Genomic DNA, 25,268 nt, shown 5'->3' with positions numbered 1-25,268 from the left:
TCGAGATAATTAAAGCTTTTAATTAAGTGCCATTAATATGTGAAAGTGCCTAATAGAGCTAACGTGACAATGGTTCAGTAACTCGGTTTATTTTATATGTCGGTTTGAACCTCATGAGCATTTCGGCCTATTTGCAGCTCAGATGTAATAGAACGACGTATTACATCATAAAAGGGGAACTATTGTTTTTTTCCATTTCTTGTCCTTTTGAGAAAACGGAACCATCAAGTGCTATTTTTTCCTCTTTGAGTGATATTTATACATTGTAGAGGACGTAGAAGATCACGCAGACATCTCAAGGATGGTTGGAATCCTCTTTTTTATCCTTCTTTCCGTCGGTTTCTCCCTCCCCGGGGTCGCTGGCCTCTCGCCGCCTCTTGCGGTTTCGAGCGGCGGCTTTAGAGGCCGCTAAGGAGCCCATGCCCAGAACTTTATGGATCTGACGGAAAGCCAGCAGTCGCAGTGCGTGCTGAAAAACACACAGCGCTTTCAGAACAGCTACAGTGAGATGGATGGAAATGTGGGCAAGTCACACCCGTTTAGTACCTGTGCGCTCGCGGTCACGTCTTCCCTCGCTTGCTTCGACATGCTTCCCAGAGAGTCCGTTTGACCTTTCTCACAGGGGTCTTGAAGACCTGGACCATCTGAGCGTTGGAGAGACGTTCCATGAAATATATATTAGATGAAAAACTTAAACACGAATAAGTAGTAGTATGTAAAAGAAAATTTCAGAAGGGCAATGTGGACAATCTCATGTAAACTTTCTGAATCCACCCTTACATATGTACTTGAACGACCAAAGTTGTAATTAATGCATGTGATGGGTATTTGCTCTTCCAAATAAAAAGAGAATAGAAAAAAAAGAAATGTAATTAATAAATTGTATAAAAAATAAATAAAAGAAAAACTTAAACACATGAAACTTAAACGAAAATTATAAATGCTGCCTTGGCAACTAACAGAAATTAATATTAGATGAAACCCTTAAACTTTGAAAAATTATAAATGGTACCTTGGCACCTAAATTAAATAAATATCAGATGAAAAACTTAAACAAAAACGATAAATGTTGCCTTGGCAACTAACTGATATAAATATCAGATGAAAAACATATAAAACTTAAAATCAAAATTAGAAATGTTGCCTTGGCACCTAAATTAAATAAATATCAGATGAAAAACTTAAAAAACTTAAAATCAAAATTAGAAATGTTGCCTTGGCAACTAAATTAAATAAATATTAGATGAAAAACTTAAACAAAAACGAGAAATGTTGCCTTGGCAACTAACTGATATAAATATCAGATGAAAAACATATAAAACTTAAAATCAAAATTAGAAATGTTGCCTTGGCACCTAAATTAAATAAATATCAGATGAAAAACTTAAAAAACTTAAAATGAAAATTAGAAATGTTGCCTTGGCAACTAAATTAAATAAATATTAGATGAAAAACTTAAACAAAAACGAGAAATGTTGCCTTGGCAACTAACTGATATAAAGATCAGATGAAAAACGTATAAAACTTCAAATGAAAATTAGAAATGTTGCCTTGGCAACTAAATTAAATAAATATTAGATGAAACACTTAAACTTTGAAAAATTAGAAATGTTGCCTTGGCAACTAACTGAAATAAATATCAGATGAAAAACATATAAAACTTAAAATCAAAATTAGAAATGTTGCCTTGGCACCTAAATTAAATAAATATCAGATGAAAAACTTAAAAAACTTAAAATGAAAATTAGAAATGTTGCCTTGGCAACTAAATTAAATAAATATTAGATGAAAAACTTAAACAAAAACGAGAAATGTTGCCTTGGCAACTAACTGATATAAAGATCAGATGAAAAACGTATAAAACTTCAAATGAAAATTAGAAATGTTGCCTTGGCAACTAAATTAAATAAATATTAGATGAAACACTTAAACTTTGAAAAATTAGAAATGTTGCCTTGGCAACTAACTGAAATAAATATCAGATGAAAAACATATAAAACTTAAAATCAAAATTAGAAATGTTGCCTTGGCACCTAAATTAAATAAATATCAGATGAAAAACTTAAAAAACTTAAAATGAAAATTAGAAATGTTGCCTTGGCAACTAAATTAAATAAATATTAGATGAAAAATGTAAACTTATAAAATATAAACCGAACTAAATATTAGATGAAAAACTTAAACAAAAACGATAAATGTTGCCTTGGCAACTAACTGAAATAAATATCAGATGAAAAACGTATAAAACTTAAAATGAAAATTAGAAACGTTGGCTTGGCAACTAACTGAATTAAATATTAGATGAAAAACTTAAACTTATAAAATGTAAATGAGAAATGTTGCCTTGGCTTCTATACGAAATAAATATTAGATGAAAAACGTAAATTTAGAAAATGTAAGCGAAAATTAGAAATGTTGACTTAACAACTAACTGAAATAAAATAAGTTAAATTTAAAAAGTACAAAAATTACTAGAACTGGAATACAATAGAAAGGTAAATAGAAATTTTTTGGAAAACATGTATTAATAAAAATGCCAAAAGCCCGACAGAATTATTCAAACTTAAACTAGAATTAAAATGGAAACAGAAATATAAAAATAAACGATAATGAAATGTTTTTATAAATATTACAACAGTATATTAAAGTTCCTAAATGAACTCCTACCAGGCAGGAGAATCCCAGTGGTGATGCATTCGAGGACCCTCCTCAGAGCCTCTCCGGGGCCTAGCGGACCGGTTGCACTGCTAATGGCTTTCTCCACCAGCAGCTCCATAGCCTTCGCGAAAGAAAAACAACTCATTACTGATTACGCCCATTATTAGCTGAAGCTAAAATCACCGTTAGCGAACAAGGCTAACTGACCCAGTCGGGCATCTTGCCCCAGGAAGGTACGCGCTGACACAGGTCCCGCAGAACCCGAATAATGATGACGCAAGATTGAAGACCGTTTGCCCGAGCCTGTGGACAAAAATCATTAATACGCAACATAATCTTAGCTAAAAATGGCATTTCAGTTGTTAACATAAACATAAGTGCTAGTGCTAAAATGCTAATACAATTACACTGTTCTGAACAACGGTTGAGTCAAAAGTCAGAAACATACTTTAAGTATGCAAACACTTGTAAGCTACCAGTTCAATTGAAAATACTTAACGCTTACTTATTATTCAGCTAACTAGCTAGCAAACATGTTGATAATCAACTTATTATACTTACATTAACTTATAGCTTATATTAACTAACTAGCCCAGTAAGATTTTCTTCAAATTGTTGTTCTGCTATGACCACAGTTGACCTGAGAGAAAACTGGCTACTAGTTTAGCTAACGTACACTACAGCGCCCCTTGTGGAAATAACGAGAATTCGTAACGCATCGCGATGTTAGTTTCTAATTGTTTTTTCAACATGACAGTCGTCGACTTCAGAGAGAAAACTGACTGACGCTAATGTCCACTAAACACATTTGTTGCAGTACTAAGAATAAAATGCACTAGCGATACGTTACTAATTGCGCTCAGACACATTTAGGAGCGCAACTACGAATGAAATCAAACTTGCGTTGATAGAAGCGTAAAGTATGTTTCAGGTTTAGGCTAACGCCAGTAGCATTTCAGTAGCTAAGTGTCGCTTTCCCCGCTATCTAAGCTATCAAGTAAATCTGGAGTTTAAACTCACTGTATTTAACCACTTTCTGCTAGTAATGTGTAGAATAGCTATTACTTTTTCAGTTTTTTACGTTACGTCTGTATGTAACTACTTTATATTTTAAGTTTAGTGTGAGAAGCTTGTAGAGTAGCAAACTCAAAGTGTATTTATTGAAATATTAAGTGTATTTTAAGTTTTCTTAAAAGTTTTTTTTACCTGAAACCATTTAGCATGTCGCAGAGCCGCTAAATACTCAAGGCACTTGATCCGGTTGAGGACATCCGGAGGGTCTTTCTCCGACACTGCGAGGACACACGTCATCAATTGTATTTAATGCTTTAGTAATCGTAATAAAAAAGTAAGTAGATCTTGTTATAAAAGTATTGTAAAGTAAATAAAACAAAAAGTTTTGTCAAACTAGGTAGTGTTAATGTGATCATTACAACACACAAAAAAGTGACAACACCAAAATGTCACAATACAAGGGTTTTTCCAACACCTCCAGGTTCCTAAAAAAATTGTTGCAATGTTATGCAAAAGATGTAAATGGCAAGTATTATTGCTTGGGTCTGTTGATGCAGCCGAGGGCGAATGATTAACAAACCCAAACAGGACAAATATAGAGAGATATAAACCGTTTGGTGGTTTGAAAGAAGCAGAATTGAGAATATCGTTAGCAAAATAAAACAGTCTTCACAATGACCTCAGGTTACAAGTCGGAATTTCAGAGGTTGTTTGAGGTCACCGTTCGAAAACTTCAGGATGAAAGGACGAATTGTTTCACATGGTGGATGAGAAAATCCCCGTTCTCCGTCGGTTCGGTTGAATATACCAATCGAGTTAAACTGTAGATTAGATTTAGTCTTATTTACAGACATGAAACTCCAAAATTTTACTGTTATCACTATCAAAAAAACTATTAAAGGAGCTGTATGTAAGACATTTATTTCAATTAATCATAAAATGGCCCTGATATGTCACTAGACATAAAGAAATCATGTTCATTTCAAATACTTATATCACTGACAACAGTAGTCCGGCCAGGATATTGTCATTTAAAAAGTGAAGTTGCAGCCCTCAACTGATGTTGATGTTGTCATGTTGTGTTTTGGTCTGATGCTCCTCCCTCCACCTATCTACCAATCACAAAGTCAGTAGTGTTGCGGCATCCGGGTTGCCAGCTCTGCTCTAGTTACCACAGCTGCAGCTCGTCACGTTCCTGCTGGATCCTGCAGCCTATCTGGCAACCTCGAGTCAGGGAGGAGGGGGAGGGGATACACCGCTCTACAGTAATTTGAAAGTGATTGCAGTACCAGTTTTGGCCACAATCTTACATACAGCTCCTTTAAAACTATTCATACATCGGCAGTCCCAACATATTGTAGTGCATTAGTAGAGTTTATTTACAGGAGTGACAAATACATTTCACAACTGAATCGATGTATGAAAAAAATAGCTTGTTTTTACGAAATAAAAATAAATAAATAAGGTAAACATTTACGCAAATTGTTATAATTTGATTAAACAATATGTCAAAAATGTAAAAGTCTCAGACTTTTGGATCCCACTGCATATAAAACAAAATATTTATATATATTTATAAATATATAAATCAGTTTTATTCTATATAATATTATAATGTATTATATAATAATGTTACGGTTACTTTAAAATAAATTCAATAAAAATTAGGGCTGTGCAAAGATTAATTGCGATTAATCGCACCCAAAATAAAAGTTTGTGTTTACATAATATATGTGTGTGTGCTGTGTATAATTATTTTGTATATATAAATAAATACATATGCATGCATGTATATATTTAAGAATTATTTGCACGTAAATACTGTATAAATAATCTATATTATATATAAATATAAATATTTTACATATGAATAACACATTTTCTAAGGGTGTATTCACACCGGGAAAGTCCGATAGTTCACTTGCTTTGGTCCGGACCAAATAATTTTTTTTTTTTTTTTTTTTTTGGTACGGTTCGCTTTCACACTGCTCTTTTTGCAAGTGAACCAAAATTTGTAAACAAAACCACACGTGTGCTAAGGTCGTCCATTCATTGGACAAGGATTCTCAAGTAGGGAAATCAGGAAGTGCAAAAAAAGGCTCAGCATGGAGATATTTCGTACTGCAATATTTGTTATTTTACTAATTTTGTACAAACGCAATATGAAGAAACTGCGCAGAAGACGGATAAGGTATAAAGTTTTCATTCATAGAAAATACACATCTAAGGGGGCTGTTCACACATTCAAATAATGAGATTCTTATTGTATATAGGCCACTGCTAACAAGTGCTGTCAATGTTAACGCTTGCGATTAAGTTTGTCCAGTTTAACGCAGCATCATCCTTGTATTGTAACTAGCGTTACATTATATGAACTGCAAAAGCTTTTTTTGCATCTATGTGCGATTAGACTAAAGAGAAGCTCTGTATGTGAATGTCCTGATGCACACACTCATTCATTCATTCATTCCAGTGACGCACACACACGACGCGCAGAAAGACGCGCAACAGTATCGTGTGGCCAGACAGCGCGTATTGAACAACAATAACACAAACCATTATGCCAAAATCTCCGACTACGGAAGCCTGTTAACTCAAAGGCGCAGTGCTTTCTTGCAATTGGGTCGGTTCATGTTCACACCGTAAACGAACCGTACCAGAGTTCGTTTGGAAGCGTACCGAGACACCTCTTCAGCTGGGTCTGGGTTCGGTTGTTTGGTCCGCACCCGAGTTCGATTGCTGTATTCACACCTGCTCAAAAGATCCGCACCAAGGGGGGAAACGAACTAGAGTTCGATTCAATCGAACCAAACAAGGGCAGGTGTGAATACACCCTTAGATTCAACTCAAGTTCGATTCCCCTTTTCGAGCGGATCTTTTGGGCAGGTGTGAATACACCCTAAAATATATACATGCATGTGTGTGTATTTATATATACAGAATAATTATACACAGCGCACACACACATATATTATGTAAACACAAACTTTTATTTTGGATGTGATTAAATCACAATTAATCTTTGCACAGCCCTAATAATATATAAATTGTTATTATTAACAATAAAATGTTAGCAACTTCATTCTTGAAGTGTTTTAAAATGTTAAAAAACGACGATCTTATGAAAATGGCAACAATCACAATTTCTTCTGTTTTCTGCACACATGCAAAAAATAAATGCGATTGTCACTCCCAACACATCGTTTACCGCCACTTTTATTATATATATATATATATATATATATATATGAAAAACTTGGCATGGAGAAGATTGTGGTCAAAGCTAAAAATCGTTCTCATCCTGAAGTCTTACAACACAACTTGTACAATATTGCGCCACAGTGGTAAAGAAAGGTCAGAGATCCTGTTTTTGATTCCTTTAAACACTTTCAGAAAACAACGCAAAACCGAACGAGGGCAAATAAATGGACTACACCGAAAGAAAAGAAGAAAAGAAAATGAAGGGGAATAAAAATGAACAGGAAGGCCAATTCACTGATGACAATTTCTCTGCATGGAAATATCCTTGTTTTTGTTGTGTTTTTTACACATATAGTGCTGCTGAGGGAAAGCACGGGTTCTCTAACCTTTCTCCATGTTGGGGACGGGGTCTTCGCGCATCACTGGCGAGGTAAGAGAGATGGTGACCTGCATTTTTGGTTCCTTGCTTGAAAAAATGACGATGTTGGCTTCCTCAGGGTGTACCTGCACCTCATACTGATCTTCAGAAAAGGTCTGCCGGTTAAAAGGACACTTTGCATTACTACAGAGGAGACGGCGGGGGCCTGAGTAAATGGGCTTTGTATTTTGTCCCTTATAGTCCCAGTGGAGCCATATATTCCCATAATGCACTTGTTAAATGGCGATGTAAAGCAAGTACACGCCCCAGTCTCTCTCTGTAGGTGTCATAACCAGGCAGTGAACTAAAGATCAGTTAAAGATACACGGACCACAAAAGCAGCAGAGCATTTTTTTTAATAATATATGAGTGGATCACATGATAAACACTCCAAAATGTGTCTGGGTCGTATTTCATCCCTAAAATCAAAAGGGAATTTTTTTTTTTATTATATCCTGCATCGAGTAAATAAAGCGTGTTTTTAAGATCAGAAAAGGTTTTTGGCTATTTTAAATGACATGCATCACATTTTCCCCTCGTCATTAGTCATTACCGCAATGTGCAACAATCTCATTACTGTAATGTGAACACAATTTAGTTTGTAAAACATAATGACAGTATTGTACAAATCTATGCTGGTTTTAAATGATGTGTATGTTACGGTAATGATTTTTTTTCTCTGCATCAATATCTATGTTTCCATCCAAAGTTGTGAATATCACATTAATCATTTGCGAATAAAAGCACAGTTTCCATCTCACGTGTTCAAGAGAACAAAATCATCACTTTCTGGGAAACTGCCGCAAAATATCTGTAATAAAATTGGAAGTTGCTGCAATCGGGGAAGAAACCGTGGCTCTTTTTCCTCCATTATAATTGAGTCACAGTGTCGGACGATACGCAATAAACGCCGTGTTTGTGAACGCAATCGTGTGAGACGCTTCCGGAGGGAATTAAACCAAATCATTCTGATGACAGACTTTGACTCGGGTGTTTCAGATCCGCCAAACCAACATTTGAGATGCAGCGATGCCATTGGTCCGCTGGTTAGTCCAGTTATCCAATCACAGCCTCTGCTGAGGAAAAGTCGCGCAAGTTTTTTTTGTTGCACATCAAGGGATTTACTTGGTAAATGTGTTTCCATTGCAGTTTAACGCATGTCTTATTATCGGATAAAAAAAAAAAATCCTCCTAAATTGTTTTTTCTATGCGCAATTTGTCAGCGCTTTTTTTTTTTATATGCGATATCCCAAAATGCGCATCAAAAATAGCTGGATGGAATCATAGTAATGACATTTTAGGGAAAATGTTTACTTGTCAAGTAAAAACTAATATGCAAAATATATTTTTATTTGAAGTATTTGGAATACATTTAAAAATGTATACGGTAAAAAAAAAAAAAAAAAAAAAATCCCTTCTGATTCTGTTGTGAAATTTGACCTGAATGTGTCTGTGAGATTCACAACCAAGCTTTAAGAAATTGAACATCAACCACAGACTCTACATGTCACTATGAATAGACCTGTCATGACACCTGTGATCATGTGACTTCTCGTGTGGGTGATTTCCAGCCAAAAAGAAGGGAAACAAGGTGATAAAATCACAAGTGCAAAGATATGAGTATTAACAGATCAATAATGCTTTTCAGTAGCTTCGACATAAACGTTATGTTGCATGCATCCTAACGCAAGCCTAAAAGAAGGCAGTCTTACCGCTAGTTGTTTGGGCAGCTGCTCCGCGACGGTTCTCAGAAGAGTGACGGTGGGCTTCTTGGCCGCTAGCAGGATGAGCTGCACGTTGCGGTCGCCGCGCAGGAGGAGACCTTTAGCCAGGATTCCCACACGCATGACTCCCTTGAGAACACGAGCCTGAGACTCGGACCTGCCCGAGAGGAAGAGCGGAAAGGCCCGTTCACACCAAGAACGAGAACTATAAAGATCCCTATAACGATAACTCGTCCACACCAATGAAAGATAACGGGCCCTGTCACACACCCGGTGGAATACAGCGCTAGCCGCGACGCAAGTGTGTTTTGCTAGTTTCAGCCCGGCGCAGTTTTCATTTTCACGTCCTGCGCCACGCTGTTTAAATAGCAAATGGATTTTTCTTGACCTCAGCGATTAACTTCTCCGCAATCTCGTCTACCATTTTAAATGCGCAAGCCCTTAAATTAGGATGGATTCTGATTGGCTGTCAGTGTTTTATCGCTCAAAAAGTCGTTCTGAATCGTTTCTCTATATCGTTATCGTTATAGCTGTGCTGTGAACTCTGCTATTCTTTAATATTGAGAATGATTTTTCAAACTATATCTTTATTGTTATCGTCCTTGGTGTGAACGGGCCTTAAAGGGATACTCCACTTTTTTTTGGAAATAGGCTCATTTTACAACTCCCCCAGAGTTAAACTGTTGAGTTTTACCGTTTTTGAATCCATTCAGCCGATCTCCGGTTCTGGCGGTACCACTTTTAGCATAGCTTAGCATACATCATTGAAGTGGACAAGACCATTAGCAGTTCTATAAAAAAAAAACTACCTTCCGTCAACACAACAGAACTATTTTCAGGCGCTGTCATATCATTACGCCTGCTGCTCTCATGGTACGGCAGTGAAGTTTCTGTATTATTACGCAGGAATGAGAGTATAGTTCCTAGCCATATCAGCCTAGAAAATCGCAACTTTACATTTTCCGTCGGTCTTAGTGCACAATGTAACTACAGAAGAGTCAAGTTTTAAATAGGAAAAATATCGAAACTCTTTGGTCATTTTTTTTTTTTAGAAATGCTAATGGTCTTGTCCACTTCAATGATGTATGCTAAGCTATGCTAAAAGTGGTACCGCCAGAACCGGAGATCGGCTGAATGGATTCAAAAACGGTAAAACTCAACAGTTTAACTCTGGGGGAGTTGTAAAATGAGCCTATTTCCAAAAAAAAGTGGAGTATCCCTTTAAATCTAAACGTCCCGCTACAATTCAACAGTATAAAAAGTCAGGCAGCCAATAAAAGTACTCACTTTTTGTCCGTCACGTCATCGGCGTCGTCGTCCGCAGAACACGCCTCCTTCTCCAGCAGCGAATCAGACACCAGTTTGAGAGCGCGCTCAGCATGCGAGACGATTCGCTGGACGGCCTGAAGCTCCTCCTCCACCGGGTATATGGCCGAGTGTTTGGACATGATGTGCCGGTCGTCGGGCGAATCTGGCCGCCGCACGGGCTGAAGAACAATTGGTGTGGTTTACCATTTAATAAAAGCTTGTACACACTTAAAAGTAGTTCACGTCAGAATTTAAATTTCCTGATAATTTACTCTCTCCCCCACGTCATCCAAGATGTCCACGTCTGTCTTTCTTCAGTCGAAAAGAAATGAAGGTTTTAGAGGAAAACATTCCAGGATTTTCTCCATATAGTGACTTCAATGGGGTCCAACGGGTCCAGATGTGAGTTTCAGTGCAGCTTCAAAGTCTCGACACGATCCAGCCGAGGAATAAGAGTCTGATCTAGACAAACCAGCGGCCATTTTATTAAAAAAATAAACATTTATATACTTTTTAACCACAAATGCTCGTCTTGCACGCCCACGACTTCACGCATTACGTACTCACGTTGGAAAGGTCAGGCGGTAACCGGACGTAGGCGGGAAATGTAGAGTAGGGCGAATAATCTAACTTCAAAATCGCCCGACATCATTGTTTTACCTTTTATTTTTTTTGTAAAGGGCATTTGACTTAGTCTTTGCAAATTCACTGGGTCGGTACTTTCGCCTACGTCACGCTTGACCTTTCAACGTGATTACGTAAAATCACGTCAATTAAAAAAAAAATTACGTAAAAAATGTCCGCTGGTTTGTCAAGATCAGACTCTTATTCGTCGGCTGGATCGTGTCGAGACTTTGAAGCTGCACTGAAACTCACATCTGGACCCGTTGGACCCCATTGAAGTCACTATATGGAGAAAGTCCTGGAACGTTTTCCTCAAAAGTTGAAAGATTCACAATTTTTTGCACCAAAATTATTCAAACAAAAAATGCTTGGATAAAAAACGATGAAATAAAGTGTTTTAGACTCTTATTTGAGATGCATTTTTTTTGTATTTGAATGTGTTTTTCATGCCTAAAAAAAATAATTAATTATTATATTTATAGTTTTTTACAAAGAAAGCTATATAATAGCTATATAAAAGAAACATATATATATTTTTTTCATATTGTGCTGAATATAAATTATATAGATTAATTATTCAAAGTGACTTAAATCATGTTTGATACAAAGTTGTGAAAATTTCAAAGATTCACAATTTTTTGCACCAATATTCTTCAAAAAAAATTCTTCAATTAAAACCGATGAAATAAAGTTTATTTAAAAAAATGTTTATTTTTTTAATAAAATGGCCGCTGGTTTGTCAAGATCAGACTCTTATTCCTCGGCTGGATCGTGTCGAGACTTTGAAGCTGCACTGAAACTCACATTTGGACCCCATTGAAGTCACTATATGGAGAAAATCCTGGAACGTTTTCCTCAAAAACCTTCATTTCTTTTCGACTGAAGAAAGAAAGACATGAACATCTTGGATGACGTGGGGGAGAAATTTTAATTCTGACGTGAACTAATCCTTAAACTATCTTCTAGCATCGGTTTTGGTCTGCCTGAGAAATGTCCTATCTGGGAATGCCCTTGATTGAGGTCAGTGCGTTTACTGACCAGTAGGGGCGGCACCGGCATGTTGGGCCGGCCCATCAGAGGAGGCGGAGCCATCCTGCGCCTCTGATCCCCCCAGTACAACTGCTCCTCCTCCAACCTCCTCCAGTACATGTCCTCCTCGTACCTCCTGCTGGACCACACCCAGAAATCAGGACATAATCATGCTGGCGAATTAAATGATTATATAGATATTATTTACAGTATAATATTTGCAAACGGTATTACACAAATGATTTAAAGATTGCTGAATTGTAGTTATTGTATGTAAAATGTTTGGAGGTATAAAGACATATTTTCAGATTGCCTTGAATGTAAAAATTATGATTTGTTATTCAAATCTCTTAAATCATGTTTGGTGCATATCTAATACAAAGTTGAAAGATTCACAATTTTTTGCACCAAAATTATTCAAACAAAAAATGCTTGGATAAAAAAACGATGAAATAAAGTGTTTCAGACTCTTATTTGAGATGCATTTTTTTTTGTATTTGAATGTGTTTTTCATGCCTAAAAAAAAAAAAATTTTTTTTATTATATTTATAGTTTTTTACAAAGAAAGCTATATAATAGCTATATAAAAGATACATATTTTTTTTTTTTCATATTGTGCTGAATATATATTATATAGATTAATTATTCAAAGTGACTTAAATCATGTTTGATACAAAGTTGTGAAAATGTCAAAGATTCACAATTTTTTGCACCAATATTCTTCAAAAAAAAAAATCTTCAATAAAAACTGATGAAATAAAAAAGCATGTTTCAGACTCTGATTGAAGGAGTTAATTGAGATGCATATTTTTTTGTATTTGAATGTTTTTCAAAAAAAAATGAAAAGGCCTTCTGAAATTTGCAATAAATGTTCAAAACAATATGTGAAAATTATTATTTTGTATTTATAATTATATTAATATTATATATAACATTTGCTATTTTTTTGTCATTATATGAAAATATACCGGCATTTTTTTCCAGAGGACCCTAAATAAAAAAATGATTAATTACTCTAGATGCATATTTTATAAAAAAGTTGTGAAAACACAAATATTTAAAGTATTTGCACCAAAATAATGGACCCTTTTCACAGACTGAAAATAAATTCTTAGATAAAAAAAAACCCCAGATGAAATAAACAACAGTATGTTTTGGACTCTGATTGAAGTAACTGATATAACTGAAATGCATGTTGTTATTTTTTTGCACATGCTAAATATTGTGACTTCTGATATGTGCGGGCAGAAATGGCGGGAAAGCGGAGGATGACCTCATCTCCATGTGCCAGCGCTGCTCGTCCTCTTGCTGTCTCTTCAGCACAGACTTCTGCTTCTGTTTGCGCAGCTTGACTTCCAGAAGCTTCCGCGCTCGATTGCTGGGCTTGATCTCCACAGGGAGGTCTGGGTTCACTTTTTTCTAAAAAATCATAACTGGTCAATAACTGCAACCCTGATAATGTGAAGCTAATGTGAAACAGTATCAGACATGTAGTTCAAGAAATGAAAACGAGTCAAATATTGAAACTGCTGGATTATTCAGTGACGGGCGTAGTGTTGTCAAAAGTACCGACTTCGGCTCCAAGGCGATACTGAAATTTTAAAAATGTGACACTGAGCGCTGTTGAGCGGAATCATAAACCCCTCTGATTGGCCATTGTGTTCACGAGCTCATCGGAGATGTCTGTGATTGGCTACAATGATCAACGCATGGGAGGATTTGAGAGCACACGGAAGTGTTTGAAAGTGTAGGGCTGTCAGTTAAACGCGTTATTAACGGCGTTAACGCACACCCATTTTAACGGCGTAAATTTTTTTATCGCGCGATTAACGCGTTTGGCCTAGCAAATTTTGTCGTTTTTTTCACATGCTTCTGCGACAGGACGCGCCGCGCGAGGACGCTTTGTTGCTTTGTCGACCAAAGCGCAAGCGGATCTAGCTAGACCGGAAACAAAACAACAGGCACGACGCCGCACACACTCGTTTGGGTTTGCGAGCCGGACAAATAGTAGGTTAACGTTACGTTTTGAGTGGATGACGAGCGTGAGACGCCGAAATGGATGCCAATAAGATTCTGAATGGAAAATTTACTTTTAAAAAGTTGCCAAATGGTTCCATTGACGAGACCAAAGTGATCTGTGTGTTGTGTCGTTGTGAACTGAGCTATCATCATCGCAGCACGTCCAGTCTGAAACACCACTTGATGATGGCCAAGCACACACACACACACACACACACACACACACACACACACAGCTGATGCGAATTCTCCGCCCCCTCGTCAATATCAGGACCTCGTCAGTATTTCTTTCACCCTTTTATTGATGGACAGTGTTACATTGTGTGAGAGATTATTTGCTCCAAGTGAGAATGTTAGTGTGAAATTGAACACAGTATTGTCAATGTTGTTTTCAATAAAAGAACATTTGCACAAAGCAAGCCGATCCACTTTTCCATGTTGATAAGAGCATTAAAATGAGAAAAAATAATGGGACAAAAAGAAATCAAGAGACATTTAGAATAGATAAAAATGTGCGATTAAATATTTTAATCGTTTGACAGCACTACTTTTTTGTGATTGTTGCGGGCAAAAATCCTTGATTATGCGGCCCGTTTTCTTTAAAAATGCGATGAAATATGCGGGATATTTATGCAATTTTATGCGATGAAATTGCGGGAACTTGCAAAAACTGCGGTTTGAAGATAGAGAAAAAAAAAAGTTATTTTTCCCCCCAACACCCTGCTCTCACTAGGCTCCTACCTTACTGTGAAGAGTCATTTCTTATGACTTCCTATGATAAGCAAGCGTATACATCACAGAAAGTGCTGGGAATATTTCAGTTCTCATCTTGTGTTATTTCAGACCTTAATAAACACATCAAACTTACAAAACATTGATGAGTCCAACAAGTTCTGTAGCTTTACTAGAGGAATATGCTACAACTTCTGTAAAAATGAAGAAATGAAATATAAAAAAATAAAGTGTGCTCCTGTTTTACAGCTTTTCGATGATGTTCACATCGCGTAATTACGTCACTTCGTAACGTTCCCATGGCAACAGGGGGAAACGGCGGCTCTCGTGTGAAGCAAACGCAACATTTTTCAACTTTCTGCTGAGATATATGTGACTTTTTTGCAACGAAAATGCGAGGATCATGAAATCATGCAAGCCCCGCGTATTTTGCACGGAAATCGGCAATTTATGCGGCGTATTTGAAAAAATGCCCCCGCATAAATATGCAGACTGATTATGTACTAAATCATGCGATCGCATAATCACGTTTTTCTGGAGGGACTGACATTTACAACATGTTTCTGAAGCGCTGATCACTGTAGCCAATCACAGACATCTCTGATGTGCTCGTGAACACAATGGCCAATCAGAGGAGTTTACGATTCCGCTCAACAGCGCTCAAAGCGTCACATTATTTAATTTCAGGATCGACTTGGTACCAAAGTCGGTACTTTTGACAACACTAGACAGGCATATAGGTATTGTGGCATGTCCTGGTGTTTTTCGGGGGCTGATGATGCGTTACCTTGTACTGCAGCCGGTGTCTCCGTCCTTTCAGGTGCATGTCTTTAGCGTTGGGATCGTTGAAACTGCACTCACACAGTTTACAGTGGAAGCGAATCACCTTACCGTCGTCATTTCGAACCTGAGGAGGGAAAACGCATGATTCAAAGACTCAAAGCCCTCAACACATATCCAGCCTTACGCATCACACACATTTACTAGAGGAAACACTTTTGATCCAGACTGATTTGCTAATAAATCTGATTCGCGAACCAATTCGACAGATTCATTTAGGGTGCCTTCACACACTTGTAGTTCGGTTCACTTGGTTCTTTTGGTCCGAGCCAAAAAGAAAATGATACATTTCAGGGCTCCAGACTGCGACCAAATGGTCGCATTTTGCGACTAAAATTTGAGAGTGTGCGACTGAATTTTACATCCAGTCGCACATGTGCGACCAGTAAATTTGCCTCACGTTAAACGCATGGTTAAGCGTGGAAGGGGCGCATCAATGAATCCGGAATGAGTGAGTGTGACAAGAATAGAGAGCGCGCGTGTCTGTGGGAAGGACACGGAGACAAATATCACAAGCTGATGTGCGTCTGAGAGCGATCTATCGACTCGTTACCAAGCAGCGAATGCAAACAAAATTAAAGTGGAACGAAAATACGCTACTCATTTATGCTTCACGGACCGTTAATTATTCCGGACCGATAATAGACAGAGCAGCGCATAGCCTTTCTTATGTATATCAATGTAGCAGCGCCCCGAACCATTGACAGTAAAATAAAGACCCGAACATGCCAGTCGCGGGCCGATCTCGCTCACGCGACACTGTTACTAGGAGATCCAGTGAAGAAATCCATTGAATTCGCCTCAGAATTAACATCATCGCTACGAGATCCAGTGAGAAACAATCCGATTCGGCGCAGAGTTCTGTTATAAATCATCAGATCAAACAGCGCTGACGTGGAAACCAGGAGAAACACTTATAGAAGGCTTTCAGTCCACAAATCAGCAACATTCACCATGGACTTAGGCTAATGTAGTAGGTAACTCTAACCATAAATATGATGACAGAAATAGTCAAACGCAGCCTACACATCTTTTCTAGCACTTCAAAACTATAATATCATATATAAATGCTTTTTTAAATTGATTTTTTTATGTGATGACCAACACATTTTTTGTTCATCCTTCAAAGATTGTCCTAAAACTAAAAAATGTTATCTTATTTTTAAATCTTATTTAAACACTTATTTAAAAAAAAAAAAACATTGTAAACAGTAGGATGTTTATTGGCTGTTCACTCCTTAATATAAATTTTTTCACTCCTTTTGTTTTTTAATTAATATTAAGACATTATGAATGATAATAATAACAAAAGTTAATTTCATCTACACCCTAAATTAAGCCTAGTGATTTATTGTCAGCCCCAGTGCTACCAGAAGTTTTCTTTTTGTTTTTGTAGAACTCAGTGTGAGTTCTCATTTGAGGTGATGCTGCCCTCAAATTTGAGTCTGGAGCCCTGTGAACTTAAAATAAAACTGCATATCGTAATATCTGTACGTTAAGTCTATTTATTATTAAAGAATTTGTCAGTATTACAGTTATTTTGGGGGAAATTTGAATAATTGCATTGCAAGCTGATTTAAGGTGTGCCCCTAAATTTTCTGCTTGTGCTCCTAAAATTTTCAGTCAGGGGCAACAGCGCTCCTAGTAAAAAAAAGTTAGTCTGGAGCCCTGCATTTAGTCCTGGTTCGCTTAGGTGACTACAGTGGCTCAACCTTAAAGCCACACTGTGGAACTTTTCAACCTTTATAATATATTACCAAAACCCATTGAGATGGTACATCGACTTACAATAGGTTGAATGACACGTCTGCCGAAGCCTGAAGGTGTCTGTATCGCTTTTACTAGCACTATGTAACTTCGGGTTTCGGGTAGGAACCCGAGCACAAAAAGAACTACAAAATTCGACCGCTTTACGGCATACGTCACTTCCCCCACGACCCCAACTTCCTCAAATTCTAACGTGAGAGCTCAACTCGCGTTTGATTGCCGGCGTCTGTATGTTGTCGTCATGGCTGAATCAACAGCTACTCGGAAGAAAGCGAAGAAAGCAAAGATTTTGTCAGAGGAGACCAAAAAAAGAAAAAGGGAGAGTTTAAAATAAACATCGGCATAAAAGTGTATATATAATGTAATATTTACTGCGAATTCGTGTAACAAAACTGATATAAGTCACAACATACTGCCGTATACAAATGTAAATGTTTTTTTTTTCCTTTCAGCTCATATATGTTTGTATTTGTGTAAAAGGAAAAACAAACTGAAGACTACAAATAACGGAAATATGTAGTGAGTTATATCAGTTTTGTTACACGATTTCCCGACTACTCGATTTCATCTCCAACCCATTGCAAAGAGATCCTGAAGACGTTAATTGTTTGCTTCAGGTGTGTTTGATTAGGGTTGGAGATGAACTGTGCAGGACAGACGATCGGCAGGAGCGGATTGGGCAACCCTTGTCAATGCGACTTACCTGATCAGACATTGTTTTCTGCGTATGCTACTTTTATTCAATTTGTTTTCTTTATAGGATTTATATTATTAATCTTATATTTATATTATTATTTTGGTCAGTAGTGAATCGATTAACTTTCTCCAACATACAAATCAAATGCCGTCTGCACACACATAAAGACACGGGAGGTTGACCGGTTGACTGTTTGTTGACTTTTGCGACAATGCTGCGGCGCTTGTGGCCTCTAGGGGCACTAGACGTGAAAATTACAGGTTGAGCGCACCCTAGTGGCCAAAAATTCCACAGTGTGCCTTTAAGTTTATCAAGCGACGAGAATACTTTCTGTGCGCAAAAAACAAACAAAAATAACAGCTTTATTCAACTATTAATTTCCGAAGTCGAATAAAGTTGAATAAAGTCGTTATTTTTGTTTGTTTTTTGCGCACAGAAAGTATTCTCGTCGCTTGATAAACTTAAGATTGAGCCACTGTAGTCACTCGGACTATTTTAACGATGTCTTTAATAACTTTTCTGGGCCGGCCAGTTTCGATCCCTTAGAAGCCTATGGAGGAGTGATCCAGCTCTCAGATCTAATCAGAAATATCTTAATTTGTGTCCCGAAGATGAACGAAAGTCTTACGGGGTTGAACAACATGAGGGAGAGTCATTACTGACAGAGTTTACATTTTGGGGTGAACTATCCCTTTAAACTATATGTAACCAGTGCAATATCTGAGAGTTTGACTGAGCGGTCTCACCTCTTCTACATAATCGTGTCCCACAGGCTGAATGTCTCCTTGAGCTCCGGCTCCATCACCGTCCTCATCCTCACTGGAAGGGTCCGTCTTCACCGCGGCCGGCTTCACCTCCTCCATCTTCACCGGAGCCGCTGTGGAGGCTCGGCTGCCTGAAGACAAATGCATTTTGGGAGATTTATTTCTAATTTACTTCATTTATGTTTCTGCAACGTGGCTGTTCATACACTGGGGACACAAATTAGTTTCTTTACCAAATTTCACTCAGAAATTGCTAGTAAATTTCACAATTAATTACAAAGAAACAACAAGTGAATAGAGAGCCTAAGCCCCTCCCCCCCGCTTCCGGCTCATGGGACCTTATTTCAGGAAAAATATGTATGGTAGTCAATGGCGAGAGACAACTTATCTTTTTATTCCGTCTGAACTGTGCCCTGAATTACAGATATGATGTTTGTCAATTTAAAAGATAATTCTGAAAGTCAAGAAAGTCGCAGTTTGTCATAAAACAGAAGAGTAACATTTAGTTTTATGTGAAAATTGCTCAATGAACTACATCTCCCGGGAAGCGAAACAACGAGCGAGATCCGCTGCTCGTGTGTGTGCAGTCTGGTACAAAACACTCAGGCATGACGGCGTAACGTTATGATTATAACGCAAGACTATAGAAACAATGACAGACGTTAGCTTCAGTAAAGTTAGCTTCAGTAAAGTTAGCTTCAGTAAAGTTAGCTTCAGTAAAGTTAGCTCCAGTAAAGTTAGCTCCAGTAAAGTTAGCTCCAGTAAAGTTAGCTTCAGTTAAGTTAGCTTCAGTTAAGTTAACTCCAGTAAAGTTAGCTCCAGTAAAGTTAGCTGCAGTAAAGTTAGCTGCAGTAAAGTTAGCTCCAGTAAAGTTAGCTGCAGTAAAGTTAGCTGCAGTAAAGTTAGCTTCAGTTAAGTTAACTCCAGTAAAGTTAGCTCCAGTAAAGTTAGCTGCAGTAAAGTTAGCTGCAGTAAAGTTAGCTCCAGTAAAGTTAGCTCCAGTAAAGTTAGCTCCAGTAAAGTTAGCTCCAGTAAAGTTAGCTCCAGTAAAGTTAGCTCCAGTAAAGTTAGCTCCAGTAAAGTTAGCTCCAGTAAAGTTAGCTTCAGTAAAGTTAGCTTCCGTAAAGTTAACTTCCGTAAAGTTAGCTCCAGTAAAGTTAGCTCCAGTAAAGTTAGCTCCAGTAAAGTTAGCTTCTGTAAAGTTAGCTCCAGTAAAGTTAGCTCCAGTAAAGTTAGCTCCAGTAAAGTTAGCTTCAGTAAAGTTAGCTTCCGTAAAGTTAACTTCCGTAAAGTTAGCTTCAGTAAAGTTAGCTTCAGTAAAGTCAGCTTCAGTAAAGTTAGCTCCAGTAAAGTTAGCTCCAGTAAAGTTAACTTCAGTAAAGTTAGCTTCATTCATTGAGAGAAAATGTGCGCCTTTGGGGTTTGTAGTCTTTGTAATTACGTATATTCACAGTCGTATACCTCAACAGTTTTACATCAAACTGCGACTTTCTTGACTTTAAAATGTATCTTTTAAATTGACAAACATCATATGTGTAATTCAGGGCACAGTTCAAACGAGATCAAAATATTTGTTGTCTCTCGCCTTTGACTACCATACAATATTTATCCAAAATAAGGTCCCATGGTGGTCGACCGGAAGGGGAGGGACTTAGGCTCTCTATTGAATTAGTGTTCGTTTACATGACAACGATGTACTAAAAACAGAAACGTTTCCTTTAAGTTTCCGCGAAAACGATAAAAAGCTGTATTCTGCTGTCAGGCCAGTAGGTGGCGATGTCACAAGATTACAGACTGGACATGTAATGCGCATGACGTCACCGTTTTTACAAATTTGAGCTTTTGTAGTTTAGACTGAGACGATAACGGTATCAAATTTAAAAAACTTGCACTTTGAACACCGTTGTCCTGTAAATGAATGGCCAAAATGCATAAAAGTTTTTAGTTGAAAACAGTGTCGTGAAAATGAACCATTTAGCATGAAATTTACAATTATTTATTTAGTTAAAAGTATGAATGAACATTGCTTAAATGTGGAAATTTAATATGTAATTAAAATACATATATCTTAAATACAGTTAGTTTGTTGTATGATTACTCTCATGACCTGATGAATAAATATCACAACTCTATAAAGCAGAAGCAGAAAGATTGAGCAAGGATTATGTGTTGATTTCATGTCTCAATCTGTAAGATTGAATTATGGCAACATGACCAAATGTGTGTAAATAGATGCTTCTTCTGCAAAGCATCGGATGTAAAGCATCTACTTCCTCATGCGGGTTTTGCGAGTGATGCATTAAAGAGGAAATATCATCCATATCTGTGATCAGTGTGAATGCTGATTGTGCTGAAGGTTAAAGTAAGGTAAAGTAACATCATTGCATCACACCAAATATGGAAAAATCACATCCCTGGTAAATGATTCATAAAATAATTCTTGCAGTTGTGAATACATTTCTGAGTAAATAATTCTTAAAATAATTCTTGCAATTACAAATACATTTCTGTGTAAATTTCTTAAATAATTCCAATAGCAAATACATTTATTAACAACAACAATCATTCTTAAATAATTTTTTGCGATTGCGAATAAATTTCGGCGTAAATCATTCTTAAAATAATCCTTGCGATTGCGAATACATTTAGGCGTAAATCATTCTTAAAATTAATTCTTGCAATTGTGGATACATTTTGGCGTAAATCATTCTTAAAATAAATCTTGCAATTGCGAATAAATTTTGGCTTAAATCATTCTTAAAATGAATTCTTGCAATTGCGAAATAAATTTCTGTGTAAATCATTCTTACAATAATTCTTGTGATTGCGAATAAATTTCTGTGTAAATCATTCTTAAAATAATTCTTGCAATTGCGAAATAAATTTCTGTGTAAATCATTCTTACAACAATTCTTGCGATTGCGAATGAATTTTGGTGTAAATCATTCTTAATTAATTCTTGCAATTGGGAATAAATTTCGGCATATATCATTTTTTAAAATTAATTCTTGCAATTGCGAATAAATTTCGGCGTATATCATTCTTAAAATTAACTCTTGCAATTGCGAATAAATTTCGGCGTATATCATTCTTAAAATTAATTCTTGCAATTGCGAATAAATTTCGCGTATATCATTCTTAAAATTAACTCTTGCAATTGCGAATAAATTTCGGCGTATATCATTCTTAAAATTAATTCTTGCAATTGCGAATAAATTTCGCGTATATCATTCTTAAATTAATTCTTGCAATTGCGAATAAATTTCGGCGTAAATCATTCTTTAAATTCTTTCTTGCAATTGTGAACAAATTTCGCCGTAAATCATTCTTTAAAATAATTCTTGCGATTGCTAATAAATTTCTGTGTAAATCATTCTTAAAATAATTCTTGCAATTGCGAAATAAATTTCTGTGTAAATCATTCTTACAACAATTCTTGCGATTGCGAATGAATTTTGGTGTAAATCATTCTTAATTAATTCTTGCAATTGGGAATAAATTTTGGCATATATCATTTTTTAAAATTAATTCTTGCAATTGCGAATAAATTTCGGCGTATATCATTCTTAAAATTAACTCTTGCAATTGCGAATAAATTTCGGCGTATATCATTCTTAAAATTAATTCTTGCAATTGCGAATAAATTTCGCGTATATCATTCTTAAATTAATTCTTGCAATTGCGAATAAATTTCGGCGTAAATCATTCTTTAAATTCTTTCTTGCAATTGTGAACAAATTTCGCCGTAAATCATTCTTTAAAATAATTCTTGCGATTGCTAATAAATTTCTGTGTATATCATTCTTACAATAATTCTTGCAATTGCGAATACATTTCTTTGTAAATCAACTGTAAAATTAATTATTTTGAACACCGATAGTATTACGAAAGATTGACAGAAATTCGTTCTGCTCAGACTCCACTCACCGATGATGGCCACTTTAGCAGCGGGGGGTTTTCTCACAGGTTTGGACGGAGCCGCCGCTAGCATCTTCTGCGCCACTGATGCAGGGGTGGGAGCGGATGTCGTCGTCGTCGCTGCCGCCGCCGCTGCTTTACTAGTAGTGATCGTCATGGCAACAGAGGCGGAGCTCACGAACACAGGCTCGGTGGAAGGGATGGGTTTGCCAAGTTTGGTGTGTAACTTCACGACCTGACGAAAGGTTTGCATTTCAGATTAGTCAATCATTAGCATCATATCTGATACGCAAATCTCTACGTTATCAACATGATCACAACTTTTGTGTTGTTCACAATCTACTACATGCCTTTTGATTAATCATCTGATTTCATTAACTAAAAGGCCTTTTGATATAATTGTACAAACGTCCACCTTCAGCTCGTGCTTCATGTGTGTTTGTGCTGTGAAATCTTTATTGATAAGAATATCTTTTACATTGTTAGTAATATTTCCAGATGAACACTTACTGCACTGAAGGAAGTTAGGATTAATAGATTATCCATACATTATATTTTAGTAACATCTATGATCTCAATCATCATTGCATTGCATTATAAGTTTTAAAACTACAGAGCTTTGATCATAAAACTAAGATTTAAAATCTCATCTAAGACATATTATTGAGAGATATAGAGTGATGACTGATATTTATGATTTATGACTGTTATAAAGATTGATTTACATTAAAAGCTATCATAATTTTATATTTTTACTTACTGTATGCAAACTTGTTTTTTATATACATAACCTACCAGTCAAAAGTTTTGGTCAGTGACAGTAAAGACATTTATAATGTTACAAAAGATTATATTTCAAATAAATGCTGTTCTTTTGAACTTTCTATTCATCAAAGAATCCTGAATTAGTTTTTTTACACAACTGTTTTCAACATTGATAATAATAATTCATGTTTTTTGAGCATCAAATCCGCATATTAGAGTGATTTCTGAAGGATCATGTGACTGGAGTAATGATGCTGAAAATACAGCTTTGATCACAGGAATAAATTACATTTTAACATATAAATTTAAAATACCTGTTTTCAATTTTAATATATTACTGTTTTTTTCTTTTGTTTTGTTTTTTAATCAAATAAATGCAGTCTTGGTGCGCAGAAGAGACTTATTTTAAAAACATAACAAATCTTACCGACCGGTAGTGTATTTTGTCTAAAGCTTCAATAAACCATCCCATAAAAATAAAAAGATTTCTCCAAGACTATTATTTCATGTGTTGCTAATATTGGCCTCACCTTCTGGTGCTTGGATCCCCGAATGTGTGCGGCATACGCATCGGCGCCGGTGCAGGAGACGTCACACAACTCACAGCGCAACTGCGTCTGCACGCCGCGAGGCCCGTTGGTCACCTGACTGACACTGCTCTGAGACGCCTCCTTCTTCTTGTGCTTCTGTCCTTCCAGATGCTCTCGATACGTCTGCAGGAGAGCACAGGAACCCGTGTCAATGAGGAAACGAGTTAAGCTTCAGTGATGCAGAAAACAGACGCAATCATGGATAGGGCTGCGTATCGTAACAAAATTTTTGATACCGATACCTGAACGATACTTTTTTCGATACCAATTTTAGGAAATCCGTTTTAAAGCTGCAGTCCGTAACTTTTTTAAGTTAAAAATAATCCAAAATAATTATATTGAAAAAAACGTATTCTGCCAGTGGTCAAAACTATCTGCTTGCCATAGCTAGATTCAAAACGGTTAGCTTGTAATAATGATTTTAATTCCAGTGGTACTGGTGGGTTTCCGCGGGAAATTCGAGCATGTCTTTGCGTCATGACGTCACACCCGTACACATAAAGAAGGAGTTTCGGCTAGCCGGCTATACTGCGCGTGACGAGATGTTTAGATGTATAGGCTTTTCTCCCAGCACTTTACATAATTAAACTTATGGCATCCAGAAACATCCAAACAACAATCATCAGTGTCAACTGGAGATTCAGCAGTTATAAAACCCAAAAGACTTCGTACTTCGGATTTAAGGAGGCTAGAGAAAGAGAAAGAAACGTCTCATGCGAACACAAGGATTTAAACATCGGCGGGGCTTTTGAAAAGTGCGTGAACTCCGTGTTTTGAAGAGGTTCAAAACGGAAGAAGAGACGGCTTTTTTCTGCTGAACAAGTAAGACATTTCAATAGTTCAATCGTGTAACAGTACGTTTTCTTAATTCACACAGTTATGGAGTTTCCTTTGTTGTGCCTTTCTCGTTTTGCTATTATGGAGAATATGAATTCTGAACTACACAGGTAATCATAAAACACATTCAATTTAACATTAGTCACGCAATGCTGATGTTGTTAACATGAACAATTTGAGAACAAAGTAGGCTATAATTTGCACGGTTGCTGTAAATCATGTTGATTAAATCTAACGAAGCTTATCATGTCGAATGCTTTTTCCCCCTTAGTTGGTCAGAACAAAAATGGATGTTACTTACTTGTTCAGAAGACATTTTCTTATTAAAATTCTTATGTTGGTCAAACTTTCAAAAAGTGAATC

General features: G+C 36.6%; 1 protein-coding gene across 2 annotated transcripts in view; it reads right to left on the bottom strand.

The window, feature by feature from the left end:
• Nucleotides 1–205: 205 nt before the first annotated feature.
• The window catches only part of zfr2 (zinc finger RNA binding protein 2), a 44,339-nt gene continuing 19,276 nt past the window's right edge, over nt 206–25,268 (bottom strand). The window contains exons 6-19 of one of the 2 annotated variants that reach the window (XM_056242692.1): nt 24,009–24,191; nt 22,723–22,948; nt 18,778–18,926; nt 15,515–15,634; nt 13,250–13,395; nt 11,986–12,115; nt 10,303–10,502; nt 9,004–9,172; nt 7,260–7,407; nt 3,865–3,950; nt 2,866–2,961; nt 2,668–2,779; nt 547–644; nt 206–469 (exon numbers count right to left, since the gene is read on the bottom strand). In XM_056242692.1, the coding sequence (XP_056098667.1) occupies nt 296–469; nt 547–644; nt 2,668–2,779; nt 2,866–2,961; nt 3,865–3,950; nt 7,260–7,407; nt 9,004–9,172; nt 10,303–10,502; nt 11,986–12,115; nt 13,250–13,395; nt 15,515–15,634; nt 18,778–18,926; nt 22,723–22,948; nt 24,009–24,191 (2,037 nt within the window). In that variant the 3' untranslated portion in view covers nt 206–295. The remainder of the gene's footprint in view (nt 470–546; nt 645–2,667; nt 2,780–2,865; nt 2,962–3,864; nt 3,951–7,259; nt 7,408–9,003; nt 9,173–10,302; nt 10,503–11,985; nt 12,116–13,249; nt 13,396–15,514; nt 15,635–18,777; nt 18,927–22,722; nt 22,949–24,008; nt 24,192–25,268) is intronic. The other variant, XM_056242693.1, reaches the window with a different exon arrangement.

The sequence above is a fragment of the Rhinichthys klamathensis genome, unplaced genomic scaffold (genome assembly GCF_029890125.1).
Source record: "Rhinichthys klamathensis goyatoka isolate OS25496 unplaced genomic scaffold, OSU_Roscu_1.1 h1tg000744l_1, whole genome shotgun sequence".
Taxonomy (NCBI): domain Eukaryota; kingdom Metazoa; phylum Chordata; class Actinopteri; order Cypriniformes; family Leuciscidae; genus Rhinichthys; species Rhinichthys klamathensis.
The sequence above is the reverse complement of the archived record's forward strand: the minus strand, read 5'-3'. Positions and strand labels throughout refer to the sequence as shown.